The sequence below is a fragment of the Schistocerca americana genome, chromosome 2 (assembly GCF_021461395.2).
Source record: "Schistocerca americana isolate TAMUIC-IGC-003095 chromosome 2, iqSchAmer2.1, whole genome shotgun sequence".
NCBI classification, from domain to species: domain Eukaryota; kingdom Metazoa; phylum Arthropoda; class Insecta; order Orthoptera; family Acrididae; genus Schistocerca; species Schistocerca americana.
The window spans coordinates 771,399,696-771,422,805 of record NC_060120.1 but is presented as its reverse complement, the minus strand read 5'-3'; the positions used below and the strand labels follow the sequence as shown (position 1 = coordinate 771,422,805).

The following is a 23,110-nucleotide window of genomic DNA, read 5'->3' as shown; positions in this document are numbered from 1 at the left end:
AAAAATGGCTCTGAGCACTATGGGACTTAACATCTGATGTCATCAGTCCCCTAGAACTTAGAACTACGTAAACCTAACTAACCTAAGGAGATCACACACATCCATGCCCAAGGCAGGATTCGAACCTGCGACCGCAGCGGTCTCGCGGTTCCAGACTGAAGTGCCTAGAACCGCTCGGCCACACAGGCCGGCCAGGTTGCTACATAATCGCGACTCATTTAGTTTCGTAATGGAAAAATGTTTTCCAGGTAAATGTGTCGATCTAAATGTTGTAGAACAGTTGCAACCTCATTAAGGGGACGTGAAAACTAGACCTGAGAAAAACAATGTAGATGTCCTGGCAAGTTTTAGTGTAAAAGGACTTCTCATCAAAACTAGAATTACCTTGCAGGTCAATCAATTACATCTGCACATACAGAAGGGCACTTTCAACTGAAACGGCGAACGATCTCGGAAACAGCTCGAAAACACAAGTAAGACAGTATACTCAAAACGTTTAGGAAACTATCCTTATAATTCTTTCCAGGCCACAATGACTTCTACAAAAAATTCTACAAACCTCGCATTTTCTTTAACAGCAGTGAGCTCAGGTAACTGTACTGTGTCAGAATGTGACCCTTCTATAACGTGATTTTCATTTTCAATACATCCCCATCAAATTAGAAACAAGTTGCTTCTCACCTTGTGTCAAGTCCACTTAAAATGCAAGGTCTGCAATACATTCTGGATACTCTAACTTTCATTCCCGCACTCCTCTTTTCTTCTCGATTTACAGAACAACGAACCCCATCTGTGTGCGAAGAGAGGAAATTATGCCTGTAACAGTTATAAACATTATCTCTTCGACATATAAAAAAAATAATGGAAACGATTATAAATATTAATTATTTATATAATATTTTATGATGTAATTAGACATACCGATGTGTATCAGTAAGCATTATCTGTGTTAATTATTTCTTTCCGCTGCAACGAGCGCAGCCATTGATGATAGCGATTTGTATCGCGTTTTTGCCTGTGTTTTCCTTACAAACAAATCAAATGTTTGCTTGATGAGGTCTAAATAGTGCACGATACGAAAGTATAGTTTATAGAATTTAATAATCATTTCAAATACTTACTTATTTGGTCTAACAGTAGAAAGTCTCTATCAATTGTCTGCCGCCATCTTAACAATTATCTCAGCGGCAAGTTCAAATTACGCAACTCTGCAGACATAAATGCCGAACGTAATGCAAATGTGTAAAAATAAATGTGCACCGGTGGTTCCGAACTCATTTTAATGAAAATAATTCGGATCAGATTGGTTCTTTAAAAACAGTGCTCATAGCACGACCCTTTAGTAGAAACTTTTCTAGCTGATGTATGGAGCCGAAATTAATTACGCACGAGTTGCGAAGAATATTGTTTCAGGTAACATACGTCAGTGTTGTGCGCGGCTGATATTCGGTGGTTTTAATGACCATTTTGCTGAAGATAACTGTTTCCATCACAATCCATAGTTGTATAGAGTCCGTTGTATGAACTGTGATTTAGTGACACACAACTTACAGACAACACTTTAACACGACGTTAACTTGGAGTTCTTTAGCAACTTGATCAAATTTTTAGCCGGGAGAAAAATTATTTAGTAATTACTCAATGTAATTAAATAAGATTACTATTTCCATTCACAAATTAGTTAAATACCAAAACACTGAATAACACAGCGAACGCCACACTGGCGCCCAACGTGGGGCCACCAATGCACATTTATTCATTTTAATAATTGAAGTTGTGATCTATTACAGGTACGAGGTACCAATACAAACCATTAATCATTGTTTATTTATTTGTTCCATGAGCATTGACATCTTCCTACCGAACTGCTGTACGAATCTGTATCTGCACTGGTGCCAGACACACTAGTAACTTCACATAAGCAGTGCAGTCCACTACTGTCAATCAATTCAGGTAGGAGCAGATATGCATATTCGGTAACAGAGCAGCAGCACACAAACATTCGCTGCGTTTGCAATTTAAAATTAAAATCAGTACCTGCAGCCATAGGTAGTAATAATTGAATATTCTGGCTGCGAGAATAATATTTTTGAGTGTTATTTGTGTATATGTGCTAGTTATAAGATCATTTTGTGTCAATTGGTGCTTGTCAGTGATTTATATATTTGTTGTGCTATATTGGTGATAGAATGGTTAAACAAAAGAAAAATAAACCGAATGAGCATACTGATGCAGAGATGACATCAGAGTCTCAGGTAGAACAATCTACCCATATAGCTGTCGAATTATTAGAAAATTTAATTATGAAATAATTTAAAAACTGCTGTCCCGAGTGATAGTAAAACCGAGGAGATGCCAAAACAAACACTCCTGGATTCAACCAGTTAGGAATTAATGAAAATATTTCTTCTGGGCAAGGGGCAGAAGTTAGCAATGCTCAAGCTATGTCCCTACAGGATATGCTAACAGCATTATTTGAAAAGTTTGCTATTAAAGAGCAGGAGCGTGAAAAACAACGTGAGCTTAAAGAGCAGGAGCGTGAAAGACAACGTCAGCAGGAAAAGGAAAAACGTAGACAGGAAAAGCTTATAGAAAAACAGCAACAGGAGCTCAGGGACCAAGAAAAGGAAAAGAAATTTATGGAAAATATAAACAATATTTTACTAGAAAGAGATAAAGAAATTGTCAGTAGGATAAATCAAGTGTTGGTCGATCGTGATAATGCTGTTACTACCCATTTTAAGCAGGAGATCGATGCAGTAAAAACCACTATTGAACGGTTAACAAACATTCCAGTTCAGGTCAATAGTCTTCAAACTGAAGTAGATAGACTAGAGAACCAATTGAAAGCCTTGGCTACCACTGTGGAAACAATGCAGGAGGACATTCCCTCGGAAATCCGAAAGCAAGTCCGAACAGAAGTAGCCAGGGTGCTGAGCTCTGAAAATCAAAACTTTGAAAATCTTACAGTATGCAGTAATGACAACACTGGTACTGACAGGGAAAAGATCGCAGATAATCTAACGGCGAATTTTAATGCACCAGAAGGAAGACCAAATTTTGGTAATCAACCTATATTACCAGAACAATATGTGACACCAAGGAACAATAATAGTGGAATAGAATGTACTTGTAATAAAGTAACCACACCATCTGCGAATGATAGCAATTCCATGCACTTAACTACTTTGATGCATGAAGAAAGCCTAATTAAGCATAGACAGTTTCAAATATTTAACGAAGAAAGTAAGAAAAATATATATCCCGTAGTTTTCATTCGAAACTTCAAAAGTGTTCTTGCAAAATCATGGTCGGAAGAACAGAAAATACAGTTTGTGATTTCACATATTTCTGGTGATACGTCGCTCTGGGCATTAAATGCAGCAGAAACTTGCAAGAATTTCCACGACTTTGAGAAGGCGTTCCTTTATCAATTCTGATCAGCGTCTACTCAAGAGCGACTCCGTAAAATTGTTTACAATGCAGAAATGTATAATCCGAAGTCAGGTTCCTTAAGAAAGTACTTTGAAAAATATATTAACATGACCCGGTACTGGGATGAGCCAGTAACCACCAGAGACTTATTGCGAGTGTTAAAAGCTAGATTACCCATACACATTAGAGAAAAATTATTTAATGTTACAGACACCGATCTGAAGGAATTTCTGTCTGTAAATGATTCTCTGGATCTAGTGCAAGAAGATGCCAGAAAAAATTCTGACGTGATCAGCAATAATAATAGTCCTAATAGAAAAAATTCATGGAATGGAAATAATGGAAATAGGGGCGAAGGTAGCCCAAAGAAAAATAAAAGTAAAGCTTATAGTAACGGAAAATACAATAATAATAATAGTAGTAGGAATCCCTACAACCAAAATTTTGGTTATCCTAATAATAACAACAGTAATTATCAAAAGGCGAAAGAACACCAACAACCGAATGGTAATCAGAGGCCGTACCACAATGAAAACCCAAACAATAACAATAGCAACCGAAAGAGACGAAATGACAACAGGTCAGACAGTCCATATAAAGACAAGCCTAAAAATATGCGGGGTGACAGTGAATATTGGCGACAGCCAGGGCCAAGTCATTGGCAGCTGCGGCAAAATTCTATAAATTCAGGTCAGCCAATAAATTATGTACAGGCTATTCCTATACCAAGCAATCAATATCCACCGTGGTGGGAGCCAAGCTGGCCTCCTCCGACTGAAAACTCACAAAATGTTAGAATAGTGGAGGTAAATTCGGAAACAAAACACTCAGAAGCCAACAAACTAATTTCGGTCCCTGTAGGCCTTCGCCAGGTGACCGAGGCCAACAATGAAGGCAATAGGTCGACGGAACAAAAAATAAACATGATACGGTATCAGGATGGCAACAGGATCGAAGATGAGCTATATCAGGAACCTGCTGACTCTGATCAGCCACAAAGTGAAAATATCCAAGCAAGTGTCACCGGAGCTGTAAATGGTGTGGCAACTACTATTCTGCTTGACACAGGTGCTAATGTATCAGTTATGAACACGCAGTTTTTCAAGAAGGTATCGGAGATAAGGAGATTGCCGATTTTGCCGGTTGCAAATTGTAAGGTTATAGGGGCATTGGGAAAAAAGGCACATAGTATAAAATACCAGACACAGGTGGAAGTTTCCTTGGGAAATGATCGCTTATTATGCACGTTCCTACTAATGGATAACTTGTCAGTACCGGTGCTTCTGGGTCTTGAGTTCCTTCGGGAAAGGGAAGCTGTAATTGATCTCGCCCGTGGGACATGTGCACTTAAGTACCAACAGTGACCCATAACATTAATGCTGAATCGGGAGTTCGGTGCGAACCTTCCGCTGATGAGAAAAATGAATCTTTCTGTCAGCAGACAGAAGTTTTTAGTGTTGGATCATAAGCACACACAGATGTGTCACAAAAATCGAAATAACGATGCACCCAGCAAAGTGAGTGACATCGTCACAACAATAGAAGAGAAAGTACAGGAGGCAACTTGCATTAATGCTTCAGAGGTTAGACAATTAACTGAATTAATATCCGGATACCTCGAAGTATTCATTGAACGCCCCGGAATCATAAAAGATTACCAGTATAGCATGAAAATAAATCCGCACAAGACCTATTGCAGAGCATCTTACTCGGTCCCCTGGACTAAGAAAAACGAAGTGATACAAAGGACCAATTAGAAGTGCAAGTGCATTACCCCATAACTGTAAATACAATGTTTATGGTAAAATAATTAGCAGTAATAATGTGATAATATTATGTATGTATTAGTTTATAAGCTTTTATGTCAAGTATTACACTGTAATGTTGTTGAATTATTTGGTTCAAATGGCTCTGAGCACTATGGGACTTAACTACTGTGGTCATCAGTCCCCTAGAACTTAGAACTACTTAAACCTAAATAACCTAAGGACACCACACACATCCATGCCCGAGGCAGGATTCGAACCTGCGACCGTAGCAGTCGCGCGGTTCCGGACTGCGCGCCTAGAACCGCTAGACCACCGCGGCCGGCGTTGAATTATTTGTACAAGGAGTAGAGAATCCCCATGATAAATGTATTTTTACTCTAAAAGGGATCAATAACTTGATAAACACTTGAGTGCTATTGCATTAAATGTGAGGAATCTTACCTTCCTATACGTAGGATAGAAATGATTAAAGTGCTTAAGTAATATATTTGTTCGTGTGTAAGAATGGATATAACAAAAATATTTTCATAAGATCGAGTCATGTAGTCCCACACACGTAGTGAGTGTTGGTGGCGTGTGAGCTGTGTGACTGAAAAAAAATATATATAAATAAAATAAACTGCTTTCACCACTAGTGAAGCGAAATCTGAATGTGTACTGATTTACGTACACGGTTTCATTACGAAGTCATTTAAAATGCTCTTATGAGCAACATTCCGGTTAGATAAACCGAACATGGACATCTGTCCCAAAAACATGGTAAATAACAATCCCAATAAAAAATAATAAAAAATAGAAATATATAAATATATGTACCTGTAATAAAAATGGAAATGTACTGTTATCTGGACAGTTCAGTAATGATCTCATGGTCAAAATAATGTAGCAGATTCTGAAAGTTTTATATTGTCTCGTGTTTATGTGACAGTGTAAAATTTTAAATTTTGTTATTCAGTCATGGTAATATGAACTTATGTGCAAGTGTACCAGACCTCATTACTTGAAAAGTGTCATTTGCATATAGATTGTCTGTTAAGTACTGTGGAAAACTACTGACAGAAATCAGAACAGTGAAACGTGTTTCGCAGGAACTAGTGGACGCGTGAAGAACTGTGATTTACATTGTGAATAATGATGAACAGTGATAAAAACTGTGATCACGTAACCTTATGAACGCTCTTGGAGTGTCAAAGTTAGCAGCAACGCTATGAGCGTTGAGTACTGTTGACTGTATTAATAATTAATTTGAACTGATGACCTTTAGTAGTTTGATATGAAGCGTCTCCGCGTGCCAAATTTAATGTGACAGACTGTACAGCCAGCCGCGTAGCAAAACAATAATGCAACGTTGGCTACGCAGAGCGTCGCGAAAATATTTACATTCCGCTTAAGTAAACGAAGCACACTGCGGACACTTGTATGATTAACGGTGTAGTGTTCAAAATGTACATATTGTGATAAACTTAGATATGAATCACTACATTGTGTTGAACAGTGTCAAAATACAGAACAAACTCCAAAAACAGTCTAATTCCATCCCTGTGAATGCGAGTGAAATGGACACTAATAAACTTTCCCACAGGATGAGAATAGTAATTATCTTGTCACTGATGCTTATATTTTGACATTTCATGTACCCGTCTTAAACTGAGGGACGTGGGAAAGGAGAACCAAGACCTGCTGCAGCGTGACTTCTAGCCAGCAGCAGATCCAAACCACGATGCAGCCGACGGCAGCCGACGCCCCACCGACTCGGCCGGGGGCGGTCCAGCAGCAGCCACTACTTGTCTGCGGTCCAACGGCTCGACACGAGGGCGGTCTTACGACATCAACAGCAAATTCTTGTGACATTCGATAAATGAGTGACTTTGGAAATTATGATATACCACCATGAAAAAACATTCATTATCTCAAATTCTTACAACAGAGTCATAAATTTGCATTTTCCAGCATATTTTATTACATTCATGTCAAGCCTGACTATTAAAAGTAGGTGTCGGTATTTTCTTGAAGCCCCTTGGACGGTTTTATTCGCGGTTTTCCGAGTCCAGTGAACCCAAATGGGGAAGGGGGGGGGAAGTTAATCCGGGAAGTATCCACAGCAATTTACGAGATAAAACAGTCACTGAAGTCATTTAAAGTACTCGATTCAACTATAATTTTATCTTGTCTAAAACAACATTGAAAATAGACACTTGCATCTTGAGAGTAGCAAATCTACGTGGATTACATGGACTGATAAAAAAAATATACAATACATAAACTAATTTTTTTTTATCAGCCCAAGGGGCACTGTAACATCCACGAGATAAATTTTAGCTACAGTAGCCTGTAACAGTTATAAACATTATCTATTCGACACATAAAAAAAATAATGAATACGATTATAATAATGGTTCAAATGGCTCTGAGCACTATGGGACTCAACTGCTGAGGTCATTAGTCCCCTAGAACTTAGAACTAGTTAAACCTAACTAACCTAAGGACATCACAAACATCCATGCCCGAGGCAGGATTCGAACCTGCGACCGTAGCGGTCTTGCGGTTCCAGACTGCAGCGCCTTTAACCGCACGCCCACTTCGGCCGGCAATACGATTATAAATATTAATTATTTATATAATATTCTATGATGTAATTAGACATATCGATGTGTATCATACAAAGACAATGATAATTTTAAATTCCTTTTATGATCTGCGTTTGTCTTCCTTTGTTTTTACCTTTTGTTGGTTGGCTTTTGTAAGTTGCGGACGCATATCAAAGCGATGTCTGTTAAGAAATTGTAATTATTTGTTAATTATTACTTGAAAATAGGGTTCATTATTATTACAAACATGAGTGAATAATTATTTGTAACTTTAATTCCTCTCTCAGTAAGCACTATCTGTGTTAATTATTTCTTTCCGCTGCAACGAGCGCAGCCATTGATGATAGCGATTTGTATCGCGCTTTTGTCTGTGTTTTTCCTTACAAACAAATCAAATGTTTGCTTGATGAGGTCTAAATAGTGCACGATATGAAAGTATAATTTATAGAATTTAATAATCATTTCAAATACCTACTTATTTGGTCTAACAATAGAAAGTCTCTATCAATTGTCTGCCGCCATCTTAACAATTATCTCAGCGGCAAATTCAAATTACGCAACTCTGCAGACATAAATGCCGAACGTAATGCAAATGTGTAAAAATAAATGTGCACCGGTGGTTCCGAACTCATTTTAATGAAAATAATTCGGATCAGATTGGTTCTTTAAAAACAGTGCTCATAGCACGACCCTTTAGTAGAAACTTTTCTAGCTGATGTATGGAGCTGAAATTAATTACGCACGAGTTGCGAAGAATATTCTTTCAGGTAACATACGTCAGTGTTGTGCGCGGCTGATATTCGGTGGTTTTAATGATCATTTTGCTGAAGATAACTGTTTCCATCACAATCCATAGTTGTATAGAGTCCGTTGTATGAACTGTGATTTAGTGACACTTACACAACTTACAGACAACACTTTAACACGACGTTAACTTGGAGTTCTTTAGCAACTTGATCAAATCTTTAGCCGGGAGAAAAATTATTTAGTAATTACTCAATGTAATTAAATAAGATTACTATTTCCATTTACAAATTAGTTAAATACCAAACCACTGAATAACATAGCGAACGTCACACCCATCAAATTAGAAACAAGTTGCTTCTCACCTCGTGTCAAGTCCACTTAAAATGCAAGGTCTGCAATACATTCTGGATATTCTAACTTTCATTCCCGCACTCCTCTTTTCTTCTCGATTTACAGAACAACGAACCCCATCTGTCGACTGTTGTGATCTTTTTGCTCTTTCATTGTTAACTAAATCTTCAAAGTCTTTTTGCAAGCTATCGTAATCTCGGTTCGTAGCAGATTTTCAGTATCCATCGCACATACGACTGCAAAATAGATACTGAGAATTCTCATCCTTCTTCTCTATCACCCACATTCATTTTTAAAGTCTTGCCACGATAGATCGCTAGACTGCCTCTTTTCGAGCAAACAGCCACTGGATCTGTTAACATTGTACATACCACGAACTAATGGCGAATGGTAAACAGCGCTGACACTGCGCTTCTGCCACAATGAAGCCGCGCAGGGTAGCCGTTCGTTCTGATGCGCCTTGTCACGGTCCACGGGGCTGCACCCGTCGGAGGTTAGAGTTCTCCCTCGGGCATGGGTGTGTACGTTGTACTTAGCGTAAGTTAGTTTAAGTTAGATTAAGTAGTGTGTAAGCTTAGGGACCGATGACCTCAGCAGTCTGGTCCCATAAGATTTTACCGCAAATTTCCAAATTTTCCAAAATGAAGAGAGTTGTGCCGACCGAAAATGCCATACGCAGTAATAAATGAAATATCGCGCTGTACCGAGTACCTCGGGAAGAAATGAACAAAGCCGACACAGTCCGAGTCTCGATCGGCAAAAGGCTGGCACACGGCCCCACATCTGACCCGGTTGAAGTTTTGCACGTCGTGGTCAGCCCTGCCTTACAGTAACTCGTGAGGCGAGTTTTCGTTTCCTCTCACGAGATTCTGTATCCCAGTGATTATCGAACCACCGTTAGCCCGTGAAGCACCCGTGCCGGCAGTGTGCTGCAGCGGTGTTTCCACACCTGTTCAAATCCTAATTGCTTCTTGAGTGAACTGACACTTAACGAGCATAAATTAGCAAACCATCAAGTTCTTTAATACACTGACTGATACAAAAAGTAAAGCAGCCAGAAGACACGGTCAGACGTCACCCTAACTTCGTACTCCATCGACAGATACGTAAATGATGAGAGTTACAATCCTCTATCACAGACAGAATGGGGTTCAGAGTCCATCAGTGTTTTTTTATTTGTAGAATTTTTATCAGGCCTGGTAGGATATAAACGACACATGAACAGCATCTGATGTTGAATGACCACTACAAAGGACACGGAGATGTGGCGTAATAATGTGAGACAACGTTATCAGCAGCTGACAGAGGTTGAAGGAGACGTTATTGAGTACATCGATTTGGTCGGCTGGTCCAGTCGTACAGTATCCAGATTTGTGAGGCATTCATGTGTGACAGGGACCTGATACTGGATTCCATGGGAAAGTGAGGGCACGCATGCTCGTTGTTCAAGTTCCATTTTTTTTTTTTTTTTTTGTTTTTTTTTTTTTTTTGTTCGCTTTCGTTCACTGCATCTGCTCGGGGCGGACGTCACAAGACACCCGTTTTAGTTCTTTGTTGATCCATTAACTCAGTTTTTTTATTACAGAGGGCAGCTAACCCTCTGACCGAACACGCTGAGCTACCGTGCCGGCAAAAATGTGGAACGCTTCACGATTTTGCGTGTCATCCTTGCGCAGGTCCCATGCTAATCTTCACTGTATCGTTCCAATTTTAGTATATGTACTGCCGAAGCAAGTACGAAACGCCTTTCTTTTAAAGATTTCCAGCCCAAATCCTGCATAATTTCTGTGACACACCCTCCCATATTTCGCGATAATACAAAACGTGCTGCCTTTCTTTGAACTTTTTCGATGTACTCCGTCAGTCCTGTCTGGTAAGGATCCCACACCGCGCAGCAGTATTCTAAAAGAGGACGGACAAGGGTAGTGTAGGCAGTCTCCTTAGTAGATCTGTTACATTTTCTAAGTGTCCAGCCAATAAAACGCAACCTTTGGTTAGCCTTCCCCACAATATTTTCTGTGTGTTCCTTCCAATTTAAGTTGTTCTTAATTCTAATATCTAGGTATTAGGTTCAATTTACGGCCTTTAGATTAGACTGATTTATCGTGTGACCGAAGTTTAACGAGTTCATTTTAGCACTCATGTGGATGACCTCACAATTTTCGTTATTTAGAGTCAACTTCCTCTTTTCGCACCATCCAGATACTTTTTTCTAAATCGTTTTGCAGTTTGTTTTGATCTTCTGATGACTTTATTCGTCGATAAATGACAACGTCATCTGCAAACAACCGAAGACGGCTGCTCAGATTGTCTCTCAAATCGTTTATATAGATAAGGAACAGCAAAGGGCCTACAACACTACCTTGAGGAACGCCTGAAATCACTTCTGTTCTACTCGATGACTTTCCGTCAATTGCTACGAACTGTGACCTCACTGACAGGAAGTCGCAAATCCAGTCACATAACTGAGGCGATATTCCATAAGCACGCAATTTCACTAAGAGCCGCTTGTGTGGTACAGTGTCAAAAGCCTTCCGGAAATCCAGGAATACGGAATCGATCTGAAATCTGTTGTCAATAGCACTCAGCACTTCATGTGAATAAAGAGCTAGTTGTGTTTCACAGGAACGGTGTTTTCTAAACCCATGTTGACTGTATGTCAATAGACTGTTTCCTTCGAGGTAATTCATAATGTTCGAACACAATATATGTTCTAAAATCCTGCTGCATGTCGACGTTAACTATATGGGCCCGTAATTTAGTGGATTACTCCTACTACCTTTCTTGAATATTGGTGTGACCTGTGCAAATTTCCAGTCTTTGGGTACGGATCTTCCATCGAGCGAACGGTTGTATATGATTGTTAAGTATGGAGCTAATGCATCAGCATACTCGGATAGGAACCTAATTGGTATACAATCTAGACCAGAAGAGCTGTTTTTATTAAGTGATTCAGTTGCTTCCCTACTCCGAGGATATTTACTTCTACGTTACTCATGTTGGCAGCTGTTCTCGATTCGAATTCTGAAATATTTACTTCGTCTTCTATTGTGAAGGCATTTCGGAAGGCTATGTTTAGTAACTCTGCTTTGGCAGCACTGTCTTCGATAGCAAGCAAAGAATGGTGACTTATCGTCGCATTGTGTTCTGTGTACCGCAGATGACCATCGTCTTTGAGTATATCGGCGGCCTGAGACGAGATACCATTCTTGTAATATTTTGGAGAGGCACAGAGGTCTTATGGGTACCTAGCGCATGATATTGGGAGCCATCGGCTGGTAGTGACTGGGAAAACAGTGGCACGTCACTGACATCCTGCATCCTCGTGTGTTACAGCGGACGAAAAAAAAAAAAAAAAAAAAAAAAAAAAAAACGAGAAATGCGTGCCAGAACATATATGCGGAGGCTAGCAAAGCATGCACGTTGCGCTGATGAGCCGGCCGAAGTGGCCGTGCGGTTAAAGGCGCTGCAGTCTGGAACCGCAAGACCGCTACGGTCGCAGGTTCGAATCCTGCCTCGGGCATGGATGTTTGTGATGTCCTTAGGTTAGTTAGGTTTAACTAGTTCTAAGTTCTAGGGGACTAATGACCTCAGCAGTTGAGTCCCATAGTGCTCAGAGCCATTTGAACCATTTGCGCTGATGAAATTCATCACGAACGCACCCGTGCAGTGCCCTCAGTACGTTGCAAATGTCACTTGTGGTCAGAAAAGTGTTCTGTATAGTGGTGAGTGGATTATGTTGGAACTAACTCAATTGCAACGTGAAAAACATTTTGATACTCTTATGTTAGGCTTTCTCGTAACTAAGATAGCGAAAATGTTTGGTGTTTCAAGAGGCATGGTATCGAAGATTTATACCACATAGCCGGCCGCTTTGATCGAGCGGTTATAGGCGCCACAGCCCGGAACCACGCTGCTGCTTCGGTCGCAGGTTCGAATACTGCCTCGGGCATGGATGTGTGTGATTTCTCCTTCGGTTAGTTAGGTTTAAGTAGTTCTAAGTCTACGGGACTGATGACCTCAGATGTTAAGTCGCATAGCGCTTAGAGCCATTCGAACCATATACCACATACAGGGAAAGCGGAAACACATCACCCACTCCGTCATAAAGCGGACGAAGTGTGTGGTGAGCGATCGTGACAAAGTGTCGTCGAAGAGGATTGTGACGAAAATTAAGAGAGCAACAGCTGCAAAGTCAACTCACGAACCTTGTCATCACCAGAACATCATCAAGGGAGCTCCATAAGTAGGGAATTGCAGGGCGAGCTGGAATTCCAAAACCACTCAACAGTGATGCAAATGACCGTGACAGGAAAACTTGACTCCCAACCCATAAGCCAACTGGTGTGGACGATCGAAAGATAGTTATTTGGTCGGACGAGACTTGCTTCACTTTGTTTCTAACTTCTGGCCGAGTTTACGTTCAAATGGTTCAAATGGCTCTGAGCACTATGGGACTCAACATCCTAGGTCATCAGTCCCCTAGAACTTAGAACTACTTAAACCTAACTAACCTAAGGACATCACACACATCCATGCCCGAGGCAGGATTCGAACCTGCGACCGTAGCAGCCCCGCGGCTCCTGACTGCAGCGCTAGAACCGCACGGCCACCGCGGCCGGCCGAGTTTACATCCCAGTAGAGAAACATGGTGGTGATTTGGACTCCCATGACGTGTTAATTCATGGGCCGCATGATTACTCTACAAGGTCACATTACTGCCAAGCAATATGATACACGCTTCCGCGCCTCTTTGCCTTGACATCGGAAGGACTGGGACAACAACGCACTGAACATCATTCGTGGACCAACAAATTTTTAATTGCATATATTAAACATCGTATTCAGCAAGTTAACACAAAAAATTGATCAGACAAGTTAACACAAAAAATTGATCTCTCCTTTGAATCAATTATAAAAGACATTAACCCCTGAGTCACACAAATGCTTGCTTAACAGCAAATTACAACAATATCAATCCTTGATTTAAAACAAATTATTTAAACAAGTTTATACTAGTCTGAGCAAATTATCAAATTTCAAAGTTTGCTTTAAGTAAACATAGAACGAGGGTCACTCCAAAAGAAACGCACAGTATTTTTGTAAAAATACAGTTTTCATTCTGCATGTGTGAAAGTTTTACAGTGTGTAGATACATCCTTCCCGCTTGTTTTCAAACTTAGTTCAACCTGTTCCCGTGAGCGGCGCTGTCACAGCATGTCTTCAAGATGGCTGCTACACCTGACGTTCGTCAGAAGCAGCGTGCTGTCATCGATTTCCCGTAGTGTGAAAACGAGACAGTGGGAAACATCCACAAGATGTTGAAAAAGGTGTATGGAGATGCTGCTGTCGATCGCAGTACAGTTAGTCGGTGGGCAAGCAGGTTACGTGATGAAAGCGGGCACAGCAATATTGAGGATTGTCCTCGCAGCGGCAGGCCTCGTACTGCACACACTCCAGACAATGTGCAGAGAGTTAACGAATTGGTGACTGCTGACACACGCATCACAGTTAACGAATTGTCACGCTACGTTGGGATAGGTGAAGGAAGTGTTTGCAGAATACTGAAAGTGTTGGCGTTAAAAAAGAATTGTGGCAGGTGGGTTCCCAGGAAGTTGACAGTAGCTCATAAAGAAACAAGAAAACGGTATGCAGCGAACTTTTGGAATAGTACGAGAACGGTGGAAATGAATTTCTTGGAAGAATTGTGACAGGTGATGAAACATGGCTCCATCATTTTTCACCAGAGACGAAGAGGCAATCAATGGAGTGGCATCATTCAAATTCACCCAAGAAAAAAAATTCAAAACCACACCTTCTGCTGGAAACGTTATGGCTACGGTGTTTTTCGATTCCGAAGGACTCTTGCTTGTAGACATCATGCCAAGTGGAACCACCAAAATTCTGATGCATATGTGACGACACTGAAGAAACTTCAAGCTCGACTGAGTCGTGTTCCACCACATCGTCAAAAGCAGGATGTTTTGCTGTTGCACGACAATGCACGACCGACAACACTGAAACACCCGCCTTACAGTCCTGACCTGGCTCCATGTGACTATGATCTCTTTGGGAAACTGAAAGACTCTCTTGGTGGAACAAGGTTTGAAGATGATGACTCCCTTGTGCACACTGCCAAACAGTGGCTCCAATAGGTTGGTCCAGAATTTTACCGTGCGGCTATACAGGCGCCGGTTCCAAGATGGTGTAAGGCAGTTGACAGGGGTGGAAATTATGTGGAGAAATAAAAATATTGTTCCTAAAGGATGTATCTACACACTGTAAAACTTTCAAACATGTAGAATAAAGGATAGACTATAAAAAAAAATAGTGTACATTTATTTTGGAGTGACCCTCGTAGAAAGCATCAATTCTGGTTTTAGAACAAGTTGTTCAGCGACATCAGTACTTTTGTAAACAAATTATTAAACATCAGTGCAGTTAGGGAAAATTACTAGTAAAGGACGCCCTAACTGGAGGGAAAGCATTCAAACGTGGAAGAAACTCTGTTTATGAACAAGCCACCAAGTGGCTGATAACATGCCTCGACGTCTCCAGAAAATTCGGGACGCCTCGCAAACGGGCCCTCCAAGAGCACAGGCTCTGCGGCTCTAGAACACAGAAGCAAACACATCTTTACTCACAAGAACGTTTTCTGACACCGCGGGTCCCGTCGCAAGATCCTGTTACCTTAAGTCACTAAAGAGTCAGCGAAGTCACAACACTGGCAACTATATTTACATTCACAGTCAGAACCAACCGTTAAGGTGGTGCGCATCCAAATACACTGAATATCTTAAGAAACTGGGACACCTGCCTAATATCGTGCAGGACCCCCGCGAGCACACAGAAGTTCCGAAACACGACGTGGCATGGACTCGACTAATGTCTCAAGTGATGCTGGAGTGAATTGACACCATGAATCCTGCAGGGTTGTCGATAAATCCGTAAGAGTACGACGGGGGTGGAGATCTCTTCTGAACAGCACGTTGCAGGGCATCCCAGATATCTTCAATAATGTTCTTGTCTGGGGAGTCTGGTGGCCAGCGGAAGTGCAGAAAAGTCCTCCTGAGCCACTCTGTAGCATATTGTGGACGTGTGGGGTGTTGCATTATCCTTCTGGAATTGTCCAAGTCCATCGGAACGCACAATGGACATTAATGGTTGCAGGTGATCAGACTGGACGAATCAGGCGTCCCATCCCACTCCAACTGCACACGCCCCGCATCATTACAGAGCCTCCAACTGCTTGAACAGTCCCCTGCTGATATGCAGGGTCCATGGCTTCATGAGTGTCTCCATACTGGTACACATCCATCCGCTTGATACAATTTGAAACGAGCCTCGTCCCACCAGACAACTTGTTTCCAGCCATCAACAGTCCAAAGTCGGTGTTGACGGGTCCAGGCCAGGCGTAAAGCCTCGTATCGTGCAATCGTCAAGTGACACGAGTGGGCCTTCGGCTTCTAAAGTGCATGTCGTTGATGTTTCGTCACATTGAATGATTCTCTTCAGTTGTCGTTGTTCCCGTTCTTGCAGGATCTTTTCCCGGCTGCAGCGTTGGAGATTTGATGATTTACCGGGATTCTGATATTCACAGTACACTCGTGAAGTGGTCGTAAGGGAAAATGCCCACTTCACCGATACCTCAAAGATGCTGTGTGCAACAGCTCGTGCGCCGACTACAACACCACGTTCAAACTCACTTAAATTCTCGATAACCTGTCATTGTAGCAGCAGTAACCGATCTAACAACTGCGCCAGACACTTGTCTTATACAGGCATTGCCGACGGCACCGCTGTATTTTGCCTGTTTACATAACTCTGTATTTGAATACGCATGGCTATAGTAGTTTCTTTGGTGCTGCGGTGTATGTTACAGAGCCACAAAGTCAGTGTCGTGATGGAACCGCCCGCAAAAGTGCAGGGGAAACGGGAATTATTTCATTCATGAAATTAAGTGCGCTAATAAATTTTATGACAAGGGTGCCACACTCTCTCACACAAGCAGGCAACACACTGTAATAATTACATTAAAACACCAGGGAGGTCCAGCAACCGTTTCAAAACTTTCAGCAAAACGTACTACGTAAGAGGCTGATGTTAAACACGTAAAAATATTGTCACAACATGCCGCCAAATAAAAATATCATAAGAATGATGGGTAATTTAAACGAAGGGGAATCTCAATACTCTTGGTAAACTTAAACATGTCAGGAAGTAGTTTAGAGAAAAGAAATGATTGTTAATTCCTAATGGAACTTACAACCATGAATGCTGGCTAACAGCTAGTTAACCAACAAGACAACACACTGCAGTGGCTCACTCAAACACCTTAAAAGAGACCAATAAATACCTCGCAGAGAACCGCCTAAAGACGGCAGACGTGAAAAACAGGTGGTGGCAATAACTTGGGATTCCATCTTGATTAAATAGAGATCGTGTAGTCAGATGCAATGCAAAGTCAGAATGATAACGCATTTCCGAAGCTTTTTACCTAAGGAATAAACTACCAGTAATATTCCTTCAGGAGTTAAATCGTTAAGGATACACGCCTTAAGATACTCGGAAAATACACAATCCGCATTACAGCGGTCTTTAAAGAAAAGTCACACTAAAATTAAATACATTCCAGAAATGTACACAATAATGATACTTCAAGCTGGGGAGGCTGAGCAGTAATCTTGATCGAAATGTTAACACTTTTATTATGAAAACAAATGACCGCAGAAAAAAGGCGCGGTGATGCGCTGCGGTTTGGGTGTTTCTATATTTTTGTCGATCCCCATAGTCTGACGTGACAATATCGTGGTGCCATTTTTCAACAGATCACCGCAGACACAAGTGGCGGAAATCTCTATGAGCTGTTGAGCGTGATGTTGACTCACTGTCTGCGTGACGATGCCATAGCTCCGTGGCCAGTAAGATTCTCAAATCCGTCCCCAGTGGAACGTAGTGTGGAACCAACTCGGACGTTAACTACGTCTCGGCGCGAGTATCAGGACAGCAGACACCATTTATAAGAGTGTGGGCTACCCTGACAGGAGAGGATACGACGGCTTCATGACATCCTTCCAAACCGATACAATGCATGCACCCAGGTGAGAGGGGGTGAAAATTCATACTGGTAAATTGTTTCCTACTGAAATTCTTCATAAATTTGTCTTGATCTTGAAATCATCGAACTAGCTTCACATACCCTCTCAGTAGGTGAATTTTCATATCGTTTCCTCTACGCCTTCTGCATGCTTCACGTTTTTTGTCAGACAGCGTAAGTCACCAGGCAACATCCTGTACACGACCAGGACATTTGAGACGGAGAATAAAAATCAGTGAATCTTTGAAGCTTCCTGGCAGATTAAAACTGTGTGCCGGACCGAGACTCGAACTCGGGACCTTTGCCTTTTGCGGGCAAGTGCTCTACCAACTGAGCTACCCAAGCACGAATCATGCCCCGTCCTCGCAGCTTTACTTGTGCCAGTACCTCGTCTCCTAACCTTCCAAACTTTACAGAAGCTCTCCTGATAGGTTCGCAGGAGAGCTTCTGTAAAGTTTGGAAAGTAGAAGACGAGGTACTGGCAGGTGTAAAGCTATGAGGACGGGGCGTGAGTCGTGCTTGGGTAGCTCAGTTGGTAGAGCACTTGTCCGCGAAAGGCAAAGGTCCCGAGTTCGAGTCTCGGTCCGGCACGCAGTTTTAATCTGCCAGGAAGTTTCATATCAGCGCACACTCCGCTGCAGAATGGTGTTGCAAACTGACTATAATTCCTATCGTGAGAATAAATTACAGCAGCAATTCCCGTTTTGGAGATAGTAGCATCAGATCTCAATAGATCAGGGGACGTGCAAAAGCTCGAGAATTTGACGGAAACACGATTCCAAACTTTTATTTATTGATTAGTTGCCGTTGTTGTATACTATATATACCCTACAAGATATTTCAGTCCGGGTTCAACAACAGTTATTATTATCATTAAAATAAGGCAGGTCGTGGATATAGTAGCAACAAAAGTTAGCAGAATGCGGGACGATCGCAAATCAAACAGAATACACGATTTGCCGAACTGTGACGTGCTGAGACGTGCTCAAACACGGACTTCATTGTAACAGTGAAAACTGAGCAGAAACAATAGAAGACAAATTCTCCGGAAACACAATGAGATACTATCGCAAAATGTAACGACAGATGGCACAACTAATCACCTTTTCATACAGATGAAGACGTATTCACTCGTCTCATTCCGTTGACACCCAGAAATTCGAATATGCCTTTCGAATTAAAGCGACTGCAGTTTCCCACGTGACCTGCATTCGCTGTATCAACAAGGCACAAGGCTAATCATTTTCTGTAGTAGCTAGTAATGTGCATAAAATGGAATAAACAATTCGTCAGAACGCCCGGAAGCACACCATTTATCAATCAGGCCAATAAAACCTGATAGATCACATGTTTTCATATAATTCGTCTAAATTCGTATCTTTATGCTGAAATTCGTTGTTTATGTACAGTTCGATTAAGCTGAACGAGAAAGGGTGCTTGAAATTGGAACTGGGACCCCATACTAGAATAGAACTAAAAAAAATACTTTATCAGTTAAGAACCCACGCATGAACACATGAAAGTAATCAGTGAGGGCAGGGAAGCAGAGAAGGCAGCTGTCAGCCGCTACCTCCTCCCACTCCTCCAACCCCCCGCCCCCCCTCCCGTCCCGCCCAGGAGAACTGGAATCCCCAGCACACAGACTATCAATTCAGCATCAGTTGGAAGAAATGTAATGCATACTAACGAGTAGAAAGCTTACCAAGAGCCATATTCGTAATGGAATCTCGAAGCTCTTTGGCTGTTCAATGTGAAACTGACATGATAGGGACCCTGCTCCCACCTCAGATACTGAGTGTGCTCTTGCATAAAACTCCTCCCAGTAAAATAATGGTGAAGATTTTAATTCCCCCGACCACTGTCTGATGCTCGAAATATCCGCCGACCAATGGTCGGACGAATCGCCAGACGTCGGCTCTACTGCAATGGCAGCCTTACGGTGACTTGTTGAGCTACGTTTCCTGTGAAACACTAGAAGGCAAAGCACTCGTTTGCCTGTTATGAGACGTACATTAATTACGTGAGGATCTTTTTACAAAAATTTGCACCCCTCTTTCATCTTGGTGAGATTTAGTGATTTGTGGTGCGACTCTCTACCTCCCCTCACGTGCGGTTTACCCTGTAATTTCTAACGTGTTTGATATGTACATGCTTTTGCTTTGTACCACTAAAACACTGCTCGGTATTAATTATAAAAAACAAGATGTTATCCCTTATACTAACGGATATTCTGTGAATATTCTCACCAATTTCGAGACAATTATTTTAATTGAACTAGTTACAGTGCCTCTTAAACATAGTTGTCATTTTCAGTTCTAATTGCACAGAAAGAAATGTAGTACCTCGATGTAGAAAATGAACAGTGTTTCTAGCATGTGGTTAAAAAAACTCTATTTTAAACATGCCAGCCCTGAGTAGTATACGGACGAACAGACGGGCAGAGATACACAAACGGGCAAACCATATTATCCGTTTTCACAGATCCCTAAGAAATTGACGCCTTTGGCTAACGCATACATCAAACGCCGCTGGACCTTGACTTACTTTTCAGATGAAAGACGCCATTGTTTGCATTCCTCTGAACCACTTAACCACGCAGCCTTAGTCTTTTGAGTTATGTGATCACTAAAGTAATTCTTATCGGTGAACTTCAGCTTAGCTTCCTTCCACAAGGGATTAACTTCCAGCTGGAGCGTTTGTTTCGACTTGTAGGCATGTCACTTATCATACGCATTGTAAATGTTTCGGTAAAAATTCGTTTTGAACGTAACAACATCGGCTTTCTATACGTTGCTGAATATCACGACTGACTCACTGACTAATTTCGAGCGGCGCGGCTTGAAACTCCCCGAATGGAATCTGACACTTGTGCAGCACTTGTTTCAAAACGGGGAATCCCAAGCTTGCACACATATAAAGCATTCAGTTTAGAGAGGCAATAAAAATTAGTGTGCGCTTTAATATTCTATATGCTCGGGATTAATATTACAAAAGGTACATTTTATCCATTACACACTCTTAAGACAAAAAACGATGCACCACGAAGAAATTATCAGAACGGAGGAAGAAAATCGGTAGATGTGATGTACACGCTCTGGCAAAGAAATGATAACAGTTTCAGAAAATTTGGATTATTTATTCAAGAGAAAGAGATAAAATTGAGCAGTTCAATAACGTTTTAGTCCATCACTGTCCTTATGCCGTCGCTTAGCATTGATTGATAGAGCTGTTGGATAGATGTCCTCCGGAGGAATATCGTACCAAATTCTGTCCAATTGGCGCGTTAGCCGGTCAAAATACCAAACTGATTGGAGGGCTCTGCCCCTAATGCTCCAAACATTCTCAAGTGGGGAGAGATCCGAGGATCTTCCTGACCTATCTGAATTTGGCAAGAACTAAGACAAGCAGAAGTAACTTTTTGACGTGACGGGCAACAAAACGGGACGAATAATATCGTCGGCGTACCGTTGTGTCCCGTGAATGACAACTAAAGGGGTCTTGCAATGAAAACAAGCGGTACTCCAAACCATCATTCGTGTTGTCGGGCCGAATGTCGGGCAACAGTCAAGATGATAACCCATCGCTGTCTGGGGTGTCTACAGACAAGTGTTCGGCCTAAAATATAAAAAAAAGAATATCGTTCAAATGGCTCTGAGCGCTATGGGACTTAACATCTGAGGTCATCAGCCCCCTAGAACTTAGAACTACTTAAACCTAACTAACCTAAGGACATCACACACATCCATGCCCGAGGCAGGATTCGAACCTGCGACCGTAGCAGCAGCGCGGTTCCGGACTGAAGCGCCTAGAACCGCTCGGCCACAGAGGCCGGCGCCTGGAATCTCATTGGCGCATAGCTGTCTTCAGTGATGAGTCCCGTTTCGAACTGAGCCCCGATGACCAGCGAAGACGTGTCTGGAGACGCCCCGAACAGCGGTGAGATACCTGACTGTCGCCAGCCATACAGCCCAACATCATAGAGTGATGGTCAGAAGTGCCATTTGTTTTTATTGCAGGACCCCTTTGGTTGTCATCCTCGGCACCCTTACAGCACAGAAGTACATCAACGATAATCTAAGCCCCTTTTTGTTGTCCTTTATGGCAAGCCACCCAGGGCTTACATTTCAGTGGGGGAGGGGGGGGGGGGGGGTAGGGGGGAGTTGTAAATCTAGCTCACGTTCACAGTAAAATACTGCACATACTGCAGCGTCTCGGCAGCCAGACCTTTATTGGACTTCCTGGCTGCAAGCATGCAGACTAACTGAGGCAACCAAACAATAACAAAGTGCCCTTCTTACAACCAAATGACTAAAAAAAACTGGGATCTTCAGTCCTTGTTCGCTAACTAAATACAGAAGGAATTAGATGAGCTAAAAGTGACTACTTGTCAAAATTTCTTTTCACTAATGATATTGACTTTGTTTTAATCCAGGAAACCAAAGCATCAAACGAAGAAGATCGTAAAAGAGGAAGCATATGTGGCTATGAGTTTATTGGCGCAACGTTTATGGTGTGGCTACTTACGTTAGAGATAAAATGTAGAGTTGCCACCAAATGTTCTCCCAATTACTGTTCATCCATCAACATAAGCTGGTGGTTTCAACAGCCACCATGAGCTCGGAACAACTAATTTGATAATGCACTTGTTGACTGGGCTTAAATTAACAACCTTTACTTAGTTTTTGACGCCAAGGATTTGGATACATTAGATCAGAGAGGCTACAGCGCAGACCTCTTTTCGTCTCCCATCATCTTAAAGACCATCCAATTCCTAAATCAAGGAAAGTCATGTCACGCTTCCCACATAGCCAAGACAGACCTGTTATCCCCAATACCGGCTCGTGTAGCCCACAAGTTAAGACGGTGCCACGACCTAGCCGGAATTTTAGAAAGACAAACTGGCGGTGTTTCTCGGACTACCTAGAAAAATATATTTGTTTCATTCCACCAGAACCCCAGAGCTACAGTCATTTTGTTGGAGGTGTTCTTGATATGCTAAGAAACATATTGCTCGTGGAATATATGCCGGAATGGGATGCGAGAAGTGTACACATATATGAACAATTTAACACAAGCTGAGACAGTGACGTTGCAGATGAACTGCATAGACTTGATAATCCTAG

General features: G+C 41.8%; 1 protein-coding gene and 2 non-coding genes across 3 annotated transcripts; 1 reads left to right on the top strand and 2 right to left on the bottom strand.

Moving 5' to 3' along the window:
• The first annotated feature begins 2,444 nt into the window (after positions 1 to 2,444).
• On the top strand, positions 2,445 to 4,799 carry LOC124594414 (uncharacterized protein DDB_G0287625-like). The gene is made up of 2 exons (XM_047132785.1): positions 2,445 to 3,126; positions 3,646 to 4,799. Exons 1-2 carry the CDS (start codon positions 2,445 to 2,447, stop codon positions 4,797 to 4,799), a joined length of 1,836 nt encoding a protein of 611 aa, XP_046988741.1.
• Positions 4,800 to 10,521: 5,722 nt separating this feature from the next.
• LOC124596733 lies at positions 10,522 to 10,628 on the bottom strand. Its single transcript, XR_006978373.1, has one exon. It is a non-coding gene; the product is annotated as a U6 spliceosomal RNA (small nuclear RNA).
• Positions 10,629 to 18,258: 7,630 nt separating this feature from the next.
• On the bottom strand, positions 18,259 to 18,333 carry Trnal-caa. Its single transcript has one exon. It is a non-coding gene; the product is annotated as a tRNA-Leu (tRNA).
• Positions 18,334 to 23,110: the final 4,777 nt, after the last annotated feature.